Genomic DNA, 23,040 nt, shown 5'->3' on the forward strand with positions numbered 1-23,040 from the left:
ACTGCCCCTGAACTGCTGTGACTGCAGAGCCCCCATGGATTTTGCTGTCTCTGTGTCTTTTTTAATTTTCTCACGGGTTGTGTCTACATCAGGGCCAAAGAGAAAATCTGGGTTAACTGGCTGGTTGAGTAAAGTAGTTTGTATCTCCGGTTTAAAACCAGAGATGCGTAGCCAGGCATGCCTTCTAAGCATCACACTTGTGTTTATGGCCCTACCTGCCGCGTCTGCTGCATCTAGCGTACACTTGATGGACGCATTGGAAATTAATTTCCCCTCCTGTATCAGCATTTCTGCTCCCTCTTTATAAGCTTCAGGCAGGTGTTGCAGTAGCTGCTCGAACGTGTCGTAGTGTGCCCTATCATATCTGGCTAGTAGGGCTTGTGTGTTGGAGATCCTCCAAATATTTGCTGCTTGAGCTGCAACCCGCTTGCCAGATGCCTCAAAGATTTTGGATTCTTTGTCCGGAGGGGGAGCATCACCACTGGTTTGAGAGTTTGCCCTTTTGCGAGCATTAGCCACTACGAGGGAGTCCAATGGAAGCTGGCCTTTGATGTACGTAGGGTCCACAGGAGCAGGCCGGTACTTCTTTTCAATTCTAGGGTTTACAACCCGTGCCCTGGTGGTCTCCTTGAAGATGTCAGTAGCGTGTTTAAGGACACCCTTCAGCATAGGCAATGTTTTTACTGATCTTTCTGACGTTAAGAAAGTATCAAACAAAAAGTCCTCCTCTACTGGGTCAGCATGCATGTCCACATCATGGTTTGTGGCTGCCCGTTCAATCAGAGCGTTAAACGCAGCAGTATCCTCAGTTGGCGAGGTTTTGATGGTATAGGACTGAACGTCGGGCATGGTTTGTGGCTCACCAGGGTCAACAGGGTCAGTCCAGGTTTGCTGGTCATCCTGATCTGTGTCAGCAGGATAATTGAACTCCTCTTCATTGTATCCCTCCCCTATATTCTCATAAGTGCGTGTGGGTGAATAAGTAGTCTTTCTCATAGGACTCCACAGGCTCAGAAAGAACAGGAGAGGTCGTAGAGTCTCTTTTTCTTTTTAGAATTATCTTGTATAACTCCAAAGGATGTTCTGGAGCTATTTTTCGTTTGTAAATGGTAAGTCTACCTGTCTCGGAGTCGATGAACAGTTTCAACTGATTGTCATAGGAGGGTGGTTGGAAGATTACATCCCCTTCAGTGGACTGACGCTTTGAAACTACTGACACTTTCTTTGTAGCGTCGGTGCTCTCTTGTGGCTCGACGTTCTTCGGTCGAGCGGTTGGGGGCAGTCCATATTGAATAGGCTTCGAAACCATTGGAGACGAGCTGACCTGTTTCGAGTGTGTCGCAGTCTTCGATCCGACCAACGTTTTAGGATCACTGGGCTGCTTGCGGCCTTGCGTCGATTCGAGCTGTCGGTGCGCAACAAGTGCGCCTTTTTGCTTCGACGCAACGTGCTCTTTCGGGTCGGGTGCACCCTTCGACTCGAAGGCCTTGCTGGATATCGGCACCGAGGCTGAAAGTTGTGGATCGACAGTCTTTCTAGCCTTGAGTCCTTTGGCCGTGTCGCCAGCTTTGGGCGTGGACGTCGACAGCGTCAGCGAGACGTGCTTGACGACAGAGACAGGCTTCGCCGCCCCGCGTTTCGGGTCGACGCCCCCTTGTGACCCCGAAGGGTTAAGGACATTCTTGGATTGTGTTGGAGCCAAGGAATTCGTAGCCGCTGATCCGAGGACTGACGTAAGCAGTTTCGGTTTCGATACCGTTCCTGATGGCTCCGTAGAAGTATTCTTAGCCGGGCCTGGAAGCGGGGCTGTAAATGCGGGTAAAGATCTTGGCTAAGGCCTTCCGGCGATGCCTCGACCTGAGCCGTAGAGAGTATAGTGTCAGTATCGGGCCCCGCGATTGCGGACGGGCCTTGCTCATCGCTTGAGTCGTCATCGACGGCTCCGATGGCGTCTGCGTCGTCTCCTACCTAGACGAGGTCTTCTTCATGGACGTAGACGTGTTCGTCGTCCACACTATATTGGCAGGGTCCGACTGCTGATCTGGATCCTCTCGATGGGCGCCCTCGATGACGTCTGCCTCGAAGATATCTTCTGGGTCTGGCGCTGTTTGCTGGGCTGACTGCCTCGCGGCGCGTCGAAGCCGAAGTGTTTTCTTGGACCGAAACTTGGAACAGGCCATGCAGCTGGCCTCGTCGTGGTCCGGGGAAAGACACTTGTTGCACACTGGGTGCACATCGATGTGAGGGTATTTGGAGTTGCAGACGGGGCATCTCTTGAATGGGCTCCGTTCCATCGTCGACGCTCGTCGGGGCCTGCTCTCGGAAGGCCACTGGCCTTCGACGTCCTGTTCGAAGAACTAGATGAAGCACTGGGCACCGAACGAGAAACAATACAGACGCCCCGAATGCCTTTTGGCCTTGAAAAAAGTATTTAAAGTATATTCCGAACTTGAGTCGAGAAGGTATATCCGAACCCAATGGCGGAAAAAAACAATCTGAAGATAGAGAGGATGCCCATGCGCACTGTAGTCCAAGGGAGGAGCCACCTATCTCGTGATACTTCGAAGACTCTTCCAGGACAACAATGTGCAATCATCCGGACCCAACACTAGGCGGCGATCTATGCATAGATATAAATTCAGCAGCCCACATGCCTCGAACACCACCTTTCACTTGGATGTGCTCTTTATGAAAGGGCAGAACTCCTTAACTCATAGTGAATTTACAATGGTTGAGGTGGGCCCACCCACCGCCCCATGTTTTAGTAGGTAGAAATCAAATGGAAATGACACAACAGGCCAATGAATGAACACACATAGCTAAAGTCTTTGTGTGTGTGAGTGTGTGAGTGTGTGAGAGTGTGAGTGTGTGAGTGTGTGAGTGTGTGAGTGTTTTTTGTTTCAGTGTGTGTACGCGAGTGAGTGCGTGTGAGTGTGTGAGTGTGTGAGAGTGTGAGAGTGTGAGAGTGTGAGAGTGTGAGAGTGTGAGAGTGTGTGAGTGTGTGTGAGTGTGTGAGTGTGTGAGTGTGTGTGAGTGTGAGAGTGTGAGAGTGTGAGAGTGTGAGAGTGTGAGAGTGTGAGAGTGTGAGAGTGTGAGAGTGTGAGAGTGTGAGAGTGTGTGAGTGTGTGAGTGTGTGAGTGTGAGAGTGTGAGAGTGTGAGAGTGTGAGAGTGTGAGAGTGTGAGAGTGTGAGAGTGTGAGAGTGTGAGAGTGTGAGAGTGTGAGTGTGTGAGTGTGTGAGAGTGTGAGTGTGTGAGTGTGTGAGTGTGTGTGAGAGTGTGAGAGTGTGAGAGTGTGTGAGAGTGTGAGAGTGTGAGAGTGTGAGAGTGTGAGAGTGTGAGAGTGTGAGAGTGTGAGTGTGAGTGTGTGAGTGTGTGAGTGTGTGAGTGTGTGAGTGTGTGAGTGTGTGAGTGTTTTTTGTTTCAGTGTGTGTACGCGAGTGAGTGCGTGTGAGTGTGTGAGTGTGTGAGTGTGTGAGAGTGTGAGAGTGTGAGAGTGTGAGTGCGTGTGAGTGTGTGAGAGTGTGAGAGTGTGAGAGTGTGAGAGTGTGAGAGTGTGAGTGTGTGAGTGTGTGAGTGTGTGAGTGTGTGAGTGTGTGAGTGTTTTTTGTTTCAGTGTGTGTACGCGAGTGAGTGCGTGTGAGTGTGTGAGTGTGTGAGAGTGTGAGAGTGTGAGAGTGTGAGTGCGTGTGAGTGTGTGAGAGTGTGAGAGTGTGTGAGAGTGTGAGAGTGTGTGAGAGTGTGAGAGTGTGAGAGTGTGAGAGTGTGAGAGTGTGAGAGTGTGAGTGTGTGAGAGTGTGAGAGTGTGAGTGTGTGAGTGTGTGAGAGTGTGTGAGAGTGTGAGAGTGTGTGAGTGTGAGAGTGTGAGAGTGTGAGAGTGTGAGAGTGTGAGAGTGTGAGAGTGTGAGAGTGTGAGAGTGTGAGAGTGTGAGAGTGTGAGAGTGTGTGAGTGTGAGAGTGTGTGAGTGTGAGAGTGTGAGAGTGTGAGAGTGTGTGAGTGTGTGAGTGTGTGAGTGTGTGAGTGTGTGAGTGAGTGTTTTTTGTTTCAGTGTGTGTACGCGAGTGAGTGCGAGTGCGTGGGTGTGAGTGTGTGTGAGTGAGTGTGTGCGAGAGTGTGTGTGCGAGAGTGTGTGTGTGAGAGTGTGTGTGAATAAATAAAAACAAAATGCATGGTATTCTGTATTCCCTGTATAAATGACAGTCTCTAATTTCTTTATGATCGGCAACTTGTGATGCACCCAGTCGCCGATCATAAAGTAAAGACGTCAGGACTCAACTATTATAAGTTATTACAGTTGCGTTCTGATGTCACAATGCCGGCTGTTAGTAGCCAAGGTGACAGCAGGTCAAGTCACACAGTATAAACGAAACAGCTGGTTAAAGAAACGAAAACAGAATAAAGTACCCCCTGGCTTACATCATAAGGATATTGCAAGCACCTTGGACTTCTATAACTTTATGGATATGAAACTCCTCCATGACTCGCAATATCGCTAATTGTACGGCAGGGGGTACTTTATCCCTTATATAATTTTTGTGAAATCAAAAGGTCTTGGCCAATGTCAGATCTAGAAATAAAGTAAATGTGTATATAAGTATGATCCAAATAAAATACAAAAGTTAATGAGAAGTTATGGTTAGCTTTGGTTATAACACTGTAATATACTTTAACAAAAAACTCAGTCAAATAAAAAAATACTCTGTTAAAGTGCAGTTATTGTTACAATTTAAAACTGAAAAATGCTGAAAGTTATGGTCAGAAATGTAATCCGTAACATGCACACTCAGGGGAAGGACGCCGGAGGACGTAGGGGAAAGGGCAATAACAAGAATTTTAAAGCGTACCTTTTCGCCGCTTCCTCACCGTGTCTCTCCTCCGTAGTCCTTTCCTCGCTTGTCCACAGGAAGCACACCCAGGTTCCCAGTCAGCCAATCACAAAGCTGACGTAGCAGCGTTGTGATTGGTCTAAGCGCCGTGTTTCGGTGCTCAGATGCTTACTGGAGGCCTGGGCATGTTCTCCACGTAGGCTGTAATGCAGCCTGCATGAAGAACATGAGAAGTGTGCAAGATTGTTTTGGGCGGCCCGAGATGTCTGTCCATGCAGTCAATGCGCACTTTAGGGGGTTGCTACCACTCCTCCCCTGCCCTCGCCCCCTCACGCAAAGCTGTGGGCGAAAGTAGAAGAAAATAAAATAACACATGTTTTTATCGTTTAATTTTCTGTGAGTCACTGCAAAAAAGCAGTGGGGCGACGCTCTTCCACCTTAGCGGAGGAGCAACCACTGCATTTGCAATGCAATGGGTCTCGCATTAGTTAAATACAGAGTTATCGGCTTTGTAAAGGTAATATGGCGGACTTTTGTAACAATGGCGGTACACCATGCAGTGCACTGCTATTACTACAAAAGTGAATAAATAAAGTAAAACTAATGCGAGAGCTATTGCATTGCAAATGCTCCATTGGAAACAAGGGGAAATGAAGCCAGAAGTACTGGGCGAGAGTCTGTGCAGCCTTAAAGAGGCTTTGGGTTTACTGATGGAGGGAAGTAGTGTACCAGTGTATGTATAGAGCAGAGCAGCAGCAGCAGCAGCAGTAGCAGCAGCAGTAAGTTCTTAGTTTTGGTGGGTGAGCGGGGGAATTTCTTGGAGAGGAGTAATGTGTATATAGCAAGGAAATGTGATGGATGAATGAATGAATGAGATGAAGAGTTATACTATAGGGAGAGGCAGGGGAATTAGGGTAGGCAGTTTTGGAGGAGAGGCGGGGAGTACTGTAAATTTGTGGAGAGGTGGGACAGATTTATGTATGATCAGGAAGTGAGGCTTTGCTGTATTGATTATGCACCAACATTTATCCAGCATTTATTTTATCTATCCTCTTGTAGGACACTGAAGCCCTTGACTACATGGGCAGCATGCTACAACATGTATGATACTTCACTGAGGCCGCTGCAGCTTTCTTGATGCTACGGGCCATTCACTTTATGCGGGTACTGATTTTTCACAACTAGAGGTGCGGGTCGCAAAATTCTGGAGCGGCATGTACCCACACGTCTTGCCTATGGGCACATGGGCAGACAGACACATTTGAATAGGATAATAATCCATTCAGAGATGTCTGCCTCTGTATATGTGCGCATGAGCATGCATTGTGATTTGGAAAGGCCTTCACAGAGATCGTAGCTGAAGGCAGTAGTTGTGAGAAATGCAACACTATGCAGGTGGCAAAGAACATGCACCACTATGCAGGTGGCAAAGAACACTCTATAGCAGTGACAAAGGAGTTGTCAACCCCTTCCAAAAATGTTAAATGCTGTGGACGCAACATGGTGGCCAGTAGCACGCAGTCACCTGGTGCAGAGCGTCCGCAGTCAGCTGCAATGCCATAAAGAGCTTCGCCATATTGTTGTTTTCTGCGGTGGAGGTCCCACTGCCCAACCTCTCTGTGTAGCACCGCTAAAACAGCCAGTGCGCAAAATGAAAATGTGACAAGCTGGTTAAAATATATATATATATTAAAAACAGCTTAAAACATTTTTTTTTATTTTTAAAGGAGTTTGGTGAGCCGCGAATATCAAAAAAGGGATGCGGCCACCATTGTTAAAGATGAAGTTGCAAAAAAAAGGTGATGACATGTTCATTGCGGGGAGAGAGTGTCTTTAAAACAAAGTTTTGCATCCATGCTCCAGTGCCATGCTGAGCAAGGAAAACAGGTAGATTCTGCTTTGTGGATGCAGGGAGAGCGTGTTGTGCCTGCAACAGGCAGCAGCTAGGAGAAAGTCTTCACGAAAATAGTGCTGACAAGTGTAAATAAAACGTTCCGAGTAACAACACATATAACCGGGGGTGCCCTCATGGGAGGTTACGAGAAGAGAAAAGGCGGTACTAAGGAGGGACTACTAAGCCGTTAGACCAATGAAAAGCCACCATTAACATAGGAAAATGAGAGAAGCCAATTTAAAAGATAGGCGTAAAGTGGGCGGAGCTTCATGTCCATATACTGAATTATGCATGTCTCAAAGAGACAGCGCAAGCGCTGCCTAGCCGAGACGTAAAAACTCCCTATTGTAGTGTCGTGCTTTTAGAAAATTCCTTTGTGTAAACATGCATGGATGAGATAAAGAAATGTGTGTTAACAGATTGTACTTTTCAGATGTAAAATATTCCCATGTGCATTCCAAATAAGGCAGAAGGATACATCTAAACTGCAGAAAGATAATATTTAAATATTTGTGAGGGCTGATCCGAGTTGTGACTGACAATGTCTGGAAGAATGGTCCCAATCCAAAGAAGTCAATAGATGAAGGAGCATGAATCAAAGCACCTTAGCGCATGTGTAAAATACAAAATGTTCGCCATGAATAATGCGAGTACCATTATAAGTCAAACCTAAAAAAGCCAGGTAAATCTAATCATTCACATGCCAAGTGTTGTTCTCTCATATCTGCTGTTCAACATGTGTATGTCCATATACGCGTTTACAGCAGTACCAGCTTAAATTCCAAATGTACACTGATAACAACCAAACCTATTTCTGGATGTTAAAACATACAAGGGAACACATCTTACCTAGACTGTGTTCCACTTTATCAAGGAGAGCTTCTGAAGTCAGTACTTTTCACGAGTTTTCACTCCAGAAGCCCAGAGCCATAAAGTGTGTAGGCAACTAGGGCCCTGAAGGGAAAAGCCCTCGACACTAGAAACAATCCACAGTGGAGGAGGATGGGTAGGTCGGTAAGGAATCTGCGGCTAGATCATGTTTCTAGCAGAACAGGCCTTACCGAAGGTAAGTAACTTGTCCATCTGATAGACCTATCTAGCCACCGATTCCTTACCTTTGAACAGATACCCAAGCAATGCCATCCCCAAAGACGGGACTGCCACAAGGTTTAGGCCAGGAAGTCAAGCAAGACAGAGCGACCAAATAGGTCTTCTCTGCAAACCTGGGGATCCAGGCAGTAGTGTCTGGCAAACGTGTGCAACGAAGCCCATGTGGCCGCTTGGCAACTATCCGAAATGGGAACACCACGCTGGAGAGCAGTGGCTGCCGCTTTTGCCCTGGTGGAATGGGCTCTAAGTGCTTCAGGAGGATCCTCCTTCGCTAAAGCGTAACATATTTTGACACAGAGGATAACCCAGCGGGATATAGTCTTCTTTTGGACAGCATACCCTTCTTTGCACACACACGTCCTTATAAAGAGTTGGTCATTTACCCAGAACTCTTGGGTTCGATCGAGGTAGAACGATAATACTTTTATTTTGGTCCAGTCTATAGAGACGCTCCTCTTCCTTGAAAGGTTGAAGAGGTTCATAGAAAGTGGGTAAAGTAACCGAATGCACCATATGAAAGGGTGTTACCACCTTAGGTATAAAAGATGCCCTTGTGTGAAGCACCACTTTATCTGGAAAGACAGTCGGGTAAGGAGGCTGTGATGAACGTGCCGGCAGTTCGCTCACCATCCTGGCAGAGGTTATTGCCACTAAGAAGGCTGTTTTGATGGTGAGCAGCCATAGAGGGCAGTTGTGCAGAGGCTCAATCGGTGCACACATCAGAGAGGTTAAACCAAATTAAGGTCCCACTGTGACATAAGGATAGGTTAAGTAATCCTAGTTCTCTTCCAGGGGTTTCCTCATCAAAGCCATAAGCACTTGAATATTCCCACCCATGCGCGTGGAGCCCGGAAAACATATATATACATATATATACAGATATATGTACATATATATACAGATATATATATATATTTTCAAAAATACAAACAATGCAGCCTTACAGACACCAACAGGCCAAGCAATGCTGTGAAATCCTGTCTTTACACCTATACAAATAAACCAGGAAAATAACAAAAAAAATGCACTTGAACTGCTTTTAATAAACAGGAGAAAAGTAGTCCTGCAAAGAGAAAAGCAGGCATTGTTAGCCCGTGGGCTGCATTGTAACTTCAATAGCATAGAAACTGAAAACAAATGTAGAGAAACAAAAATTGACACCATGCCTTTAAGGCAGCCATCATCCCTAGCTTCCCATCATGCCTCAGGGCTGACAGTTAGGTCAGTTGTTCTTTGCGGAGACCCGGAAATCAGGGCACAAAGATATGACGATCTTGGCTCATTTGCCTTGGGAGGTGGGTGGGCTGCTTATGACTTTGATGAGGATACCCCTGGAAGAGAACTAGGATTACAGGTAAGTAACTTATCCTTCTCTTCCAGGGGATCCTCATCAATAGTCATAAGCACTTGAATCGAGTAGCAAGCCCATCCTCTCTTCCTGCGGGCAAATGAGAACTATAACAAAAAGCACGATTAAGAAATCAATTCGAAAGAAATTAGCATTGAAACAAATTCCTCAAGGAGGCTTGGCCTACTTGAGTGTCTGCTCTGGAATCAGGATCATAACAATAGTGTCTCGTGAAAGTATGTACTGATTTCCAAGTGGCTGCTTTGCAGCTCTCAGCCATCGGTGCATTGGGTAGAAAAGCCACTGTGGCCTCCTTTCCCCTAGTGGACTGTGCTTTTTGAGAAGCCAGAAGGGGTTGATGTGCCAATTGATATGCCAGCTTGATGCAAGACACTATCCATCTCGAAATGGAGGCTGGGAAACCTGTTTTGATGGCACCATAGTTTAGAAATAACTGATCAGACTTTCTAATGGTCTTGGGTTTATCCAAGTAGAATTTCAGAACTCTCTTAAGATCAAGAGAACAAAGAGATGTTTCTGCTGGCATAGATGGATTGAGAACAAAATGAAGGAAGCAAGATCGTTTGGTTGACATGGAAATCCAACACCACCTTCGAAAGGAAGTAGGGGGGTAGGTCCCTAAACCTGCCTCTGTTGTGATGAAAAACCATGTACGTTTCTTTGGAACAAAGCGCATGAATTTCGCTTAGTCTAGGAGCTGAAGTAATTGCCACCAAAAAGGCGGCTTACCATGTTAGATGCTTAAGAGTCGCCTTATGAATAGGTTCAAAAGGGGGGTCCATCAGTTTGGAAAGAACCAGGTTTAACTCCCAAGGGGGGAGAGGGGCAGGGGGGGATATGAGGGGGTGCATGGCCTGACATGGGAAAAGCGTTCTTTAAACCCAGAAGGAAGTCCTTAACCACCTGGAGCTGGAAGAAAGAAGGTTGATTTTGAGCCTTTCTGTAGGCTGTGATGGCAGCCAAGTGAACCTTAATGGAGTTAAACTTTAGACCAGATTTTGCAAAATGTAGGAGATACGATAAAATTACCTCCTCTTGACCCTTAGTAGGCTGAAAACCATTACGTATACACCACAAATAAAATCTTTTCCATTTAAAAATTAATATGAATGTCTCGTGGAAGGTCTTTTGGATTCCCTCAAAGTGTTCATACAGTCCTGAGGGAGATCTAAATGGCCGTACTGGAGGACCTCAGGAGGACCTCAGGAGCCATGCTGCCAAGGTTATCAAGGGAAGGTTGGGATGTTGAATCCTCCCGTTCATTTTGGACATAAGGTCCGCTCTGCATGGAAGCCTCCTGTGTGGACACTCTGAGAGGTGTAGCAGGTCTGGGTACCACCACTGCCGTGGCCAGTCTGGTGCTTTCAGAATCATTCTCATCCTGGAGAGTGTGAGTTTGGTTACTATCTTCAGGATGAGAGAAAGAGGCGGAAAAGAGTAAACAAAGATTCCTGACCAGTCGATCAAAAGGGCATTCCGTACCGATCCTGGTCAGTAAAACCTTGAAGCAAAGGCGTGGCATTTTTTGTTTGACTCGTCTGCGAAGAGATCGACGGTTGGATGACCCCATTGTAGAAAAATGTCCGCCACCACTTCGTCGTTTAATACCCAGTCTTGCTGATATTCAAAGTGGAGGCTCAGACAATCCACCTGTGAATTCTGCTTCCCTGGCAGATGGACCGCAGTGATAAGAGTGTTGTCTGGCCAGGAGCAAATGCCAGATCGCCTGGGCCTCCAGGGACAGAGAGTGAGTCCCCCCTTGCTTATTTAGATAGTACATGGTGGTTGCGTTGTCTGTTTGTACTAAAATCGACTTTTATTGTATAGATGGGTAGAAAACCTTGAGGACTAGATGTACTGCCCGTAGTTGCAGCATGTTTATATGATACGATTTTTCTTTGTTCGACCACCTGCCCTGAGTCTGTAGAAGACCAATGTGTCCTCCCCAACCCTGTAGAGAGGCGTCTGGGATCAGGCATTGCATCGGAGGAGGTTGGTGGAAAGGTATTCCCACTAAGATTTCTTCGATGAGTCCACCAGGGGATGGATGCTTTCGCAGACAGAGAGAAGAATACGGTCTTCCCATCGTACCGACATTTGATCCCATTTGTCTTGCAAGCCCTGTTGTAGAGGCCTCATTCTCAGTCTGGAGTTGGGAACCAGAAAAAAGCAAGATGCCATCAACCCCAGAAGTGATGCAACTTGTCAAACTGAGGGCTGATGAACTTGAAGAAGGAGATTGCACTTCTGCTAGATTGATAACAGTCTCTCCTCAGAAGGAAACACTTTTCCTACGCTGGAGTCCAGAGTAGCCCCTAGGTAGGAGTTCCCATGAAGGCCCAGGCGTTGCATCACGTTCAGGCATATTCGATAGTGGTTTCTCACCATTTGAGGAGATGAGCCCTTCAGTAGCCAGTCGTCAAGATATGGGTAGATGAACAGGCATTGTCGACATAAAGCTGCAGCTACCACTGCCATTCGTTTTGTAAATACTCGAGGTGCAGATTTCAGGCCGAAAGGTAGGACTCTGTACTGATAATGTTTTGCGCCTACCAAGAAACGTAGAAACTTTCTGTGCCGTGGTGCAATCGGGACATGGAAGTAAGTGTCCTGGCGGTCTATTGAAGATGTGGATATATTTGATGGAGCGCCAACATGAGAAACGTCTCTATTTGGATGCTTTTGTTTAGGAAACGTAAATCCAGAATCGGCCTGAAACTCTCTTTTTTACCCTTCTTTTGCACCAGGAAGTACCTTGAGCATATACTTTTTCCTCACTGACTTGAGGGAATTTTTTCTATGGATAATTGTTGTACCTCTTGACGTAACAGCGTTGGTGGTGAACTCTTGACTTCACTGGGGGGATGCACTTCGGAGGGGCATGAAAACGTAGTGCATAACCATTTTGTAGTATATTTAGCACCACCTGATCGTTTGTTATTTCGTGCCACTCTTTTAAATGGCCGGAAATACTTCCTCCCACTGGAGTGGGTGACAGCGACAGGGGAAGAGAAATGTCATTGCTTGTCCGCGTTCTTGGCCGTTAAAGAGGACTGTCGGGGGGGCTCCTCTACCTCTGGCAGGGAGACGTCCCTGATAGCGAGATTTGGCTTGATGGTACTGCCTATGGGACCATTGAGGGGTATGAACCCTCTGATGGAATGCCCTATGATTGTAAGGCCTGTACCGCCGTCTGAAGTCTTTCTTTCTTTATAAACCAACAGCTTTGAGAGTGTCTAGTTCAGACATCATCCTGGCCATCTCCTCGTCAGTGTGAGAGCCGAATAATAAACTACCAGAAAAAGGAAGGTTCGGGATGCGTTATTGGGCCTCCGGTTTCAAAGCTGTAAGGCGCAACTAAGAGTATCAAGCGCATACACCATGCAAATAGGAGTGAGCAGCTAAAGATGCCCCATCAGCTGCTGCACTGATCATTTGGTTGGCCACAAGGGCTCCCTCTTGGAGAATCTAGCCAAAGTCTTGACGGTCTTCTTTGGGCAGTTTTTCTTTGAAGCATTCTAGAGAGTCCCACAACGCTCTACCATAACGGCACAACAAAGCCGCTGCACTGGAAACCTTCAAAGAAGCTGCTGCAGAGCTGCAAGCTTTTCTCCCCCAAGAATCTTGGGCTCTGCTCTCCTTGTCCAGAGGGACCGTTGACGAAGAAGCCACTGCATGGGTCTTCTTCGCAGCCGCAATAATCAGCGAGTCCGGTGAAGGGTTTGACCTGAGGAACATGGGTTCTTTTTCTACTGGTCTGTACTTCTTTAAGATCCTTGCTGGAGCCGTTTTTATTGAAGCTGGAGTAAGGAAAACATCCATGACTGGTTGTACAAGACCAGGAAATAGTGGTAGCAAAGGCCTCGACATGAACTTCTGATGTAGAGTGTCAAATATGACTGATGTAGATGCCTGAGGTGCAGACATCTCTATGTTTAGCTTTAGTGCTCCTCTAGCTATGTCATCATGGAAGGTTGATGTCATCTACAGGTGTCACTCTGGAGGGTGGACTGTCCATAAGAGTGGGAGAATAATCCCTCTTGGAGAAGTGGGTCGAAGAGGACGACCAGGACGGTGATCTTCATCTCCTATGACGTCCATGAGAAGCTGATTTATGTGGTGGAGACTTGTCCCTCTGGCGATCCCTGGATGGTGTGGTGCGTGAATAGTCAGTTGCCTGCACCAGCCAAGCCAGAGGGGATCTATGCATAGGACTTGTACAGTCCAACTGTGTTGAAGGCTCTTTCTACCAACGATGAACCGGGAGAAGCCACCTGGGAGAGAGGTGAACAGAGGGAGATCTGTGTTCTTCCCCTTGCTGCGTAGCTGGAGCCGTGATCTGCAGGGTGGATTTCTGTACCCGCCGTTCTGGAGACAGAGAAGATGAGCTTCTCAATATCGAGATGACTTGAGGGGGATCCTGCAGCTGACAGTGAATTTTCCGAGAGGTCTTTTGTCGTGGAGTGGCGTGTCCTTGAGGCTGAACAGTGTGTGACGACATCAATAAATGTTAATGTCTTGACGTCGAGCGACTATGTGCCACAAAGACCTGCGAGTCCAATGAAGGAGACCTCTGCCTCGTCGTCGGTCGATTGTGTTTCGATGTCGACCAATGTCCCATTGATGGAGACTTATGCTTCGATGTTGGGAAAGGAGTACCCAACGGTGTACCAAGTCTCGAATTCGTACGTGGGGTAGGTGATGGTGAATTCCTCCTTGACATCGAACCCGTTGACGCCGTCGATCTAGGCCTCGACGTTGAGCGCCGTCTTGTGGACTGCAACGGAGGAGTCCATCTCGACGTCGAATCTCCTCTCTAATCTTGACGTAAAGCATTTTAATGCCTTCCTCTGAGGGATTTGCTTCAACATCTAATCCTTTTTTTATGTCATCTATGATCTATGCCTAGACGTTGATCGCCGCCTGGTTGACGGTAACGGAGGGCTGCGCCTCGACGTTGAACGTCGTACAGACGGCAATGACGGAGAGCGGTGTCTCAACGTTAGGCAATCCCGTATCAACGGAGAGCGACTCCTCGACGCCGACCATCGCCCGGTTGATGGTGGCAGAGGGTTTGTCGCGGATGACGTACCTCTATGTCTGGAAGTCTTCGATATTTTCTTCACCGTTGGAGGAATTCTCGATGCCGATGAAGAACAGACCGGAATCTTGCTTCTGGAAGATGATCTGGGTCTCTTCTTCTTCTGTCTCACTGGAGACCTGCCTCTAGAGGTAGAAGCTTTACCTTTTTCAGAAAGGCCATAAAGGCGAATCCTCTCTCTGTCCTTGAGAGTCCGTCTTGATAGAGACGGACAGTGTTGGCAAGTCTCAGGAACATGAGAAACCGGAAGGCAAGGAATACAGTCTAAATTGGCCTTCTTTTTACCACTGGAAGGGCAAGGATCAAAAAGGGAAGGTGTTTCTGAGAGATAAAAAATGCCAAACTCCGAAAAAAAGGTAGAGGAATACTCCAACAGGTGTAAAATGTAGAAGTAAAAGGGTTTTAAGTGGAATACAATTTCTGACAGAAAAGTCAAATCTGTGGAGCTGATTAACTAGGGTCCTGACCGAAGGAGTCGGAAAGAACAACTGACCTAACTGTCACAGATGCTAGCATTGGACTTGCAGGACGCCTATTTACACATTCCTGTCCTGCCGGCCCACCGCCGCTACCTGCGGCTTACAGTGGGACAGGAATGTTGAAATAGGCATCCTGCAACTCCAATGCTACAATCCAGTCTCTTGAGTGTAGGGCAGACAACACCTGAGCCAGAGTGAGCATCTTGAATTTCTCCTACTTGAGGAAGTAGATGAAGGCTCTGACGTTGAGGATAGGACGGAGGCCTCCATCCTTCTTTGGAACCAAGAAATAGCAGGAATAGCAACCACAGCCTATTTCTGGCTATGGAACCCTCTCTATAGCTCCCTTGGCCAAGAGAGCCTTGACTTCCTCGCAGAGTAGCTCAAGATTATGCTCCATCACCCAGCCATGAGTTGGAGGCATAGAGCGAGGGATAGTCTTGATGGGGAGGGAGTATCCCGTTCAGACTATCTGCTACACCCACCTGTCCAAAGTGATGCAGCATCAGTGGTGGAGGTGATGGCGCATCCTGCCACCCACTAGACGCTTGTGATCCCGAACACTGTCTGACACTGCTGGGATGACGAGTACTGAGTGCAACAGTCTATTCTCCTACCTATCATGGTAGGAACTACTTGTTTTTTGTCTGGCTCACAAATTAATATTTTTGTTTTTCGTAGCATCCTCAGTTTAAGCTGAGTCCCCGTGACAATATTTTTTGGGCGATTGCCCACATGAAATCTATGGGCAATCGCACAAAATCCATGGATTTCATTTTATTAACCAATCTAGGAGTTATTGGTAACAGTAAACCACTGCACTCTTGCAGCTTTTCTACAACAGAGATATCGGTAGAAACTTTGCTTTGGAGGGGTTCAGACTGAAATTAATGTTGTGACATCCAGGATTTGATTTGTGTAACACATTTGTCAAGAAATTACATCTCAACTCGAAGTTACTCTCAGGAAGAGCCGGGTGTTATCAGTGTATGGATGGTGGTCGAAGGCAAGTTTTATTTAAATACAATTTTTAATGAAACAAGATGCCCCTTAGTAATTCTACCACCTCCCTCCTCTCCCCCCTCCAACCTTCTCACCCAAACATCAATTTTGGGCACACAGAGTCTTAGTATTTGTCTTACAAGCTGTGCAGCATCAACTATTCATAGACAGGTGTGAGTTTGTGTCTCGGCTTGCGATATAAGAATGCAATACACTGGCCTACAACAATGTGGAAAAGGGGAGCAGGTCCCATTTGCTAAACAGAGAGCATATGCAGAGTTGAGTTGGACCGTCAAAGAAGTGTGTTACAAAAAGGAGTCAGAAGATGAAGTCTGCATTTTAAGTGGCAAACATAAAAACTGCAGAACATGCAACTTCAGACAAAAGGCCAGTATATTTCTTGTGTCTTTAAGAAAGCTAATGTCTGTGCATGTTATTAAACAAATCTTTAAAAAACGTGGTTACTCCAACAATATTATGACAACAAAGCAAAACAAAGATCAAGCAAGGGCTATTAGTGAATAGAGCTGTTTCTTTATGGCAGGCTAAAGCATCCAAACAGCACAGACTTCCTAAGCAAAGAGAAAAAAAATAGCAATTAAAATGCAGATTAACACATCAAATAACACAAATTGACTTGGAATTACAGCCTGCATGTCATGTTGCATCGCCAAACTAACTACGGTACTACAAGATGACCTGTCACCAAAAACTCCTGTGAACAAATATAGTATAATGTAAAAATTCCTGAAATACAATAGCCTTGACAGACAGCCCATGCAAGTAATGGCAACACATGAACAATATTTAGGAGACAATGACTGAATGGGGCCGACCCAAAGCCCACACCCGCTCGCTCTCTCTCTCTGTACTCCATATCGTATGTTTGTGAAGAATTGAGGACATGAGGTTGTCCATTCAAGTGAGGCTGTTGGGGGCCAGACTTGAAAAAGAAAGCATACAGTCCATGCGCTGTGAGTTTGAAGATATAAAAACAAACTGGTGATTGAATCTGCGTAAAAAAAATAATTGAAAATACTGGCAAGGAGGAGTTTGAAGTGGCAGATTGCTCAGAGATTTTCCTTAAATTAGCAAATGAATGACTATTGTTTCTTAAAGGAATGATATTTCAGCTCATTTATTTCGTTGCATTCTCGTGCATTTCGTTCCTTATATACCTATAAAAGTAAGATGGATCATGGTTTTACAACGACTTTACTTCGTAATTGGAGGAAAGAGGAAAAACAAGTGCTACCTACAGAAAGACAAACATATTTTGTAGAACGGGTGTTTCTCTTTGCAAACTAGCTTCTGGACACCATGCTTGTGATGGACACTCTGTTTAGGACTTCAGTAAAGATTTCAAAGATGGTGAAGTATTTCATTCATTACTGCAAGTTTCTCATGCTAACTCCCAGGATAGAAACAGAGGCGCATCATACAGGAGTTGATGGGGAAGTCGGAAACGACAAAGGTGCACGGGAAACAAGCACTGGCGTTGCCAGTAGGTCTCGTAGAATGCAGTGCATCCTTCTTGCTCTAGTAGGGCGATTAGCCTCGCCCCTGCCATCGCCTCTCTGGCTGTCTTATCGCTTCAGCTCCTATGGACAGCTGGCACGCGGCCTCTGGATGCAGGCGTTCGAGAAGGAAGGAGAAAACACCATTTTGTCTTTATAAAACGAATAGTGGTGCAGCGACGTTTTGTATGGTTAGTTTCCAAAGGAAAACATTTTAAAAAAACACATGGCCAAATACATGTGATAAAAATGTGCAAATGTAACAGTCTTTACGGGTGTGACTTAAATAAAGTTTCACAAAGCATGAAAAAAGTAGAAGCACAATGCTGTCGGTATTGTGATATAAAGAAAATACTTGGGTAAAAGTGGCTGTTGGTAATTAGAGAGTGGCCGGAGGGAAGCCGGATGGGGGCAGGAGAGCTGAGATAGCGTGTTAGAGGAGGAGAAGCCGCAGAGCGCACGCTGGGCGAAGCCCTTTGATGTGCTGTGCGGCAGTGAATGCCAGCGTGTTAGGGGAGGAGAAGCCGCAGAGCGCACGCTGGGTGAAGCCCTTTGATGTGCTGTGCGGCCGTGAATGCGCGTGCTTGTTTGCTCACATGAACTTCAAGAAAACCGCACAAACGAAACCCTTGGTTTCACGATGGTTTTGAGCACTTGAATTTTCGCTCCCTCAATGCGCTTGCGCGCATTTAAAGGTCACGAGACCTAAAAACATGATTTCCCTTAATGATTAGCTCCAGACTTTAGAACTAAACTAATGCTATACTTACCTAGTTAAGTGAGAAACATGTAGAAACTATGCATACTTAATTAGGTGTCTGACAGTACAAAATCCAGCAGTAGTATACCCTAGCCTGAACAAGGAAAACTTTATTCCACGTTTCACAAAGAGTAAACCTTTCCATCAGCTATGATAGATATTTAGAACAGGGCGATTTCATTTAACCAGCCACCAAGTGATTTGTGATGAAATATTAAACAAACGAATATAACCTTTATTGCCATTTCTAGGAATGGAAAAGAAATAATCAAATACAACTTCCAAAAATAAACAATATTTGGGAATAGGGACTTGTGACACGGGGGGAACACTCACAACAAGCAAGCTAATGTTTAGTCAGACAGCACATTATTACTTACTGGATGTGTCTTTTTTCTGACTGCTTGGTGTGGTGGCCCAGTTTACTTTCACCTCCTGTGAATAAAGAGTGTGGTGAGAGTGAGAACGTCGGACTACTCAAGAGCCTTTCTAATAAAAAATGCTCATAAGCCTCAACAGCAAGCCCACATTCACCAACTCATTCTTTTTTCATAATATAGCAACATTTGTAACATAAAAGCATATCTAAGCAATTTATACCATGTTATTCCTCACTCTAAAATCCCGTTTTAGGAAAAGTTTGGTATGTTCGTGTGTCTTAAGGAATGCAAAGAGAAGGCTAACTTCAAAACTGTCTAAGGAACAGTAAAAGTTATTAATACAGTAAGCTTTAATTAATATTTGTGGCAAGTAATTATAAGGCTCAGCTGGAAGGCGCAAGCATTCTTCCGCAAAGACAACTCACTTTATTACTCAACCACAAACGAGTGATACATTTTCAAATAGTACTGTAACCTACCTTTCCTAAAATTTTCCGCCCATTCATGGCAGCCAAAGCAGCTGCTGCATCTCGATGTTCATAAAACTCCACAAAACAGTAAGGATCATTGTTTGCTTGTGGTGCTACAGAAAATCCAACTGAAGGTGTAACCCTCCTGGCTTCGGTCTGCTAGGAAAGAACAAGTGAAAATACTTATATCAGCAAAACCACATTTTGTGGCAGTTTAATTTCAAACCATTCACAAATATCAATGGGAATTAGGTTGTTTACTTTTTTAATCGTGAAAAGCATATTTTTTTTAATGCATAACATTTTTGATATGAGTTATAATCCACCCCGAACTGTGATGTGATTCTGATATGTTTATTAGCTAAATAATGTGCGCTAGGTAGCATGATTAATTACTCCCTAGGAAAGGAAAAAGCAAAAAGCATTTGATTATTATTGTTATGGTATGGAAATGGCATCTCGGGGCAAATACAGTTTATTTACTAGAAGATGTGAACAAGTTACTTACCTTTGGTAATGCCTGATGTGGTAGAGACATGATCTAGACGCAGATCCCTTACCTTTGAATTTCCCAGGTATCAGACTGGATCTGCAAGATTTTTCTTTGAGCAATACCTATGCTTGCCAGTAGGGGCTGACGGCCGCCTCCCTGTGGCATTGTCAACCACGCCAGAAGTGAATATCAGCTTCACCTAGATAGGCGCCACCTCAGAGCGTTGACGTTAAATAATTTTGGAAGATTTTCCACGCCAGAAGTGCAGAGCCGTGAAGTGTACGTACATTGGTGTGTTTGAAAACTATGGCCCTGAAAGGGATAAGGGCTGACCCTAGAAATCTGTCCGCAGTACAAGGGAGATGGGTGGGTCGGTAAGGAATCTGTTGCTAGATCATGTCTCTACCAGATAAGGCATAACCAAAGGTAAGTAACGTGTTCATCTGATAGAGACATCTAGTTGCAGATTCTTTACACCTTTGAATAGATACCCAAGCAATACCATCAGGGCCGGATTCGGAACCGAAACCGGCCCGGCAAAGTGCTCGGCCGGCCCCCGGGGGGAGGTCTGAGCTCTTTGCCAGGGCCGGTTTTCAGCCGATTTTGCAGCTATGCTGCATAAACGGCCCTGTAACAAAACCGGCCCCCAGGGGCCCAAAACTGGCCCCCACCCTTGCGGCGCACCGGGGGATTGCCCGGTGCCCGCAACAGCCAGTCCGGGCCTGAATACCATACTCGGAGTAGGGACTGCGTAAAAGTGCAGACTAGAAAATCATGCAGTACTGAATGGCCGTCCCTGCTGACTTGACTGTCTAGGCAGTAATGTTTGGTAAACACGTGCAGGGATGCCCACGCTGCTGCTTGACAAATGTCCAGGACTGTGACCCTCACATGCTAAGGTAGTGGTAGCAGCCTTAGCTCTGGTGGAATGAGCCCTTAAGCCTTCAGGAGTGTGCTTCTTTGCCAGAGCGTAACAAATCTTGATGCAGATGACAACCCATTGCAAGATGATCCGACCCTTCTTTGCCTCTATGTACCCCATGAAGAGTTGGTTGTCCACTCAAAACCCTTTTGTAAAGTCATGGTAAAGGACATTGTTCTTTTTGGGTCTAAATGTTGAAGTCACTCCTCTTCTTTAGAGGAATGCGGAGGAGCATAGAAAGTGGGCCAAGCGACAGATTGTCCCTCATGGAAAAGTGTAACCAAATTCGGGAGGAGGAAAGAAGCCCTAACCAACTTGTCAGGGAATATTGTCAAGAAGGTCTTTGATATGTGCCAATGCCTCATCCTCAGCCCAGATATTAACGTCTCCCATAAATAAAAAGTTAGTGTGTGTGCATGGGCCAAATTTGAGATTATTTCCTTGAAAGGTTGTATGGAGGTGTTTACTGTGCCCGGAGGTTGATAGCGTAGGACTCCAAAGAATGTATTAATCTCTTTCACCTTTAAGATGAATCGTAGAGTCTCCAGCTCATTCGTTTTGTCTATGTGTAGGATAGTAATTTTCCCATATTTCTTTGACGAGTAGCTCTACTTGACCCTGCCTTGGTTGATGCATAGCATGAAACCCTGAGGAAGGGGGAGGGTGAGGTGGCAAGCCATTAAAAAGTCAGCATTAGAGTCTACTGAGGCCCAGGTTTCTGTGCTAAATATAATATTCAATTTGTTGGTCTCTAAGAGCATATTAATCTCTAAGGAATGTTTCACTGCTGACTGTGCCTTCAAAAGCCCACCTTTAATCTTATCAAGCCTATTCTTAAGGTTCACTAGAGAAATCGCTGCCTCTTTGTTTATCTCAAGGTTTTCTCAAATTGAGTTTTCTTGAATACAGTTCTTCCTTGACTGTTTTAGTTGCTTACTGGTGTAGCTTTTCCACTCCTTTCGCATCTGCTCTTTTTGCCGTTTTGAGTCTGGGGTTAAACCAGCCGCGTGTGTGCAGACAAGCGCCAACGGCTTGCCTTTGGCGCTCCTTCAGCACTATCGCAACCGAGTCGTCCTTAAAAGAACTCTCCTCCCCTGAAACATTAGGCCACACACAAAAATGGCAGCCATCAAGTGTCCCAATCGAGGAAAACGTAGCCCTCTCTTTTGTTCTGACACAAGTTTAGTTTTTTAGTTTCCACAAGTACCCCAACAGTTTAAACAGTTTCATTCATAATTTCGGCAATCTATGTCAGGCCACGGAGGCGAGGATTATGCTATCCTTTCTTCTTTATTTTTCAGAGCAGCCATGTTCAAAACAGAAAACTTTAACACTGGACTACATCTCCCATGAGTCCAGACAACAAGAAAACTCTAGTCTAGAACCATCAAGTCCATCCAATCAGGGACCTTCTGCTGCCATAACGTAATTTCTCCTCAATGACCTTCCTCTTTCTTCGCTGCTGCAGCCTTGTACAGATAAATGTAGGGACTTGGATTCCCCTATTAATCGTTTTTGTGTTTGTTTATTCACGAATTGTTTGCCTCGACACGCAATTACAGATCGCTGTATATGGTGTATTTTTCTGGGTATAGCTGTTTGCCTGAGCTATGTGCGGCAGCCACATGAACGCCCTGTTGCTCCTCCGCGGCCGCATTAGCAAGTGCTCGCACTCTACCAGTAGGGGGCCGGAGTGCACGGCATTTCGCCGAAAACAAAAGAGCGCGCCTCCATGTCACCAAAAGACGCGTGCACTGAACGTGGAATGGAGAACAAGTTAGGTATAGAACTGTGCTGAGCGCCTCCACCCACGCATTATGGTGCCGCGAGCTAAGCCCCCGGCCGGCCTGAGGCAGAACACCCTGTGGGGTAGGTTTGGAGTCAGCGACCCTGGTGATTGGTAAGACGTGCCCAGGCTGGCTAGAAAGATGTGTGAAACGTCCATATTGAGTATCTAGAGGGCGCGGAGTCTGCCTGGCCTGAGAGCATCCATCCTTCTTGTTATCTAACTGACCTGAGAGACTTTTATTATTCCTATTACAGGATTACATGACAACTACATCCCCTGCTGCCACAGGGTTGTTGAGCACCCGTGGCAGGAATATTTACACGGGCTCTTTGACTACTGGACTGCCCCAGATATTTACATCTCTTACCTGGTGGGTGGTCACCCTTCCTTTAGCTCTTCCTCCCTTGGCCTGTAGTGTAGTTCCTATTATCCCAATAGGCTCTGCGCATTGGAATAATATCTTCAATAGTATAGACCTAGGGCAGAGGTTAACTAGGTCTTCTACCGACGATATTAGACTTAAAGTTTTGTGTTTGCCAGCTAGCTCAGAGTTCACTAGAAACTTTCTCGAATAGGCAAGGAGGATTTTAACCTCCCTGGATAGACAAGAAGGGATTTAGTTTCTGACAACCATAGAACATGACAACTTTGCTCTCCCCTAATCAAGAGTGTATCTCTAGAGTCGTGTGAAAACAATAGACAACTTATTTTACTCAGTCAGTACGTGCATTCTTAGTTTCACCAGTTTGTAGAGAAATAAGAGATGGGCGTGGTTCAATAAAAGATGTTATTTATTGATCAGTCTCTTTTCTCATACAAGAGAAATGAATCACTATTATTGCAATACTTGTAGTTAAGTAAAGTGCATACAGTAGAGACAGAATTATAAAATAATACTGTAAAAGCATTGATATGGTTTCTGAGCCATA

General features: G+C 45.7%; 1 protein-coding gene across 3 annotated transcripts in view; it reads right to left on the minus strand.

Moving 5' to 3' along the window:
• Positions 1-23,040, minus strand: part of TIAL1 (TIA1 cytotoxic granule associated RNA binding protein like 1) — a 666,746-nt gene that overhangs the window by 421,533 nt on the left and 222,173 nt on the right. For 2 of the 3 annotated variants that reach the window (XM_078643920.1, XM_078643922.1), the window contains 2 exons: positions 18,917-19,066; positions 18,438-18,492 (listed from right to left, as the gene is read on the minus strand). In XM_078643920.1, the coding sequence (XP_078500046.1) occupies positions 18,438-18,492; positions 18,917-19,066 (205 nt within the window). The remainder of the gene's footprint in view (positions 1-18,437; positions 18,493-18,916; positions 19,067-23,040) is intronic. The other variant, XM_078643921.1, reaches the window with a different exon arrangement.

This window comes from Lissotriton helveticus, chromosome 5_1 (genome assembly GCF_964261635.1).
Source record: "Lissotriton helveticus chromosome 5_1, aLisHel1.1, whole genome shotgun sequence".
Taxonomy (NCBI): Eukaryota; Metazoa; Chordata; class Amphibia; order Caudata; family Salamandridae; genus Lissotriton; species Lissotriton helveticus.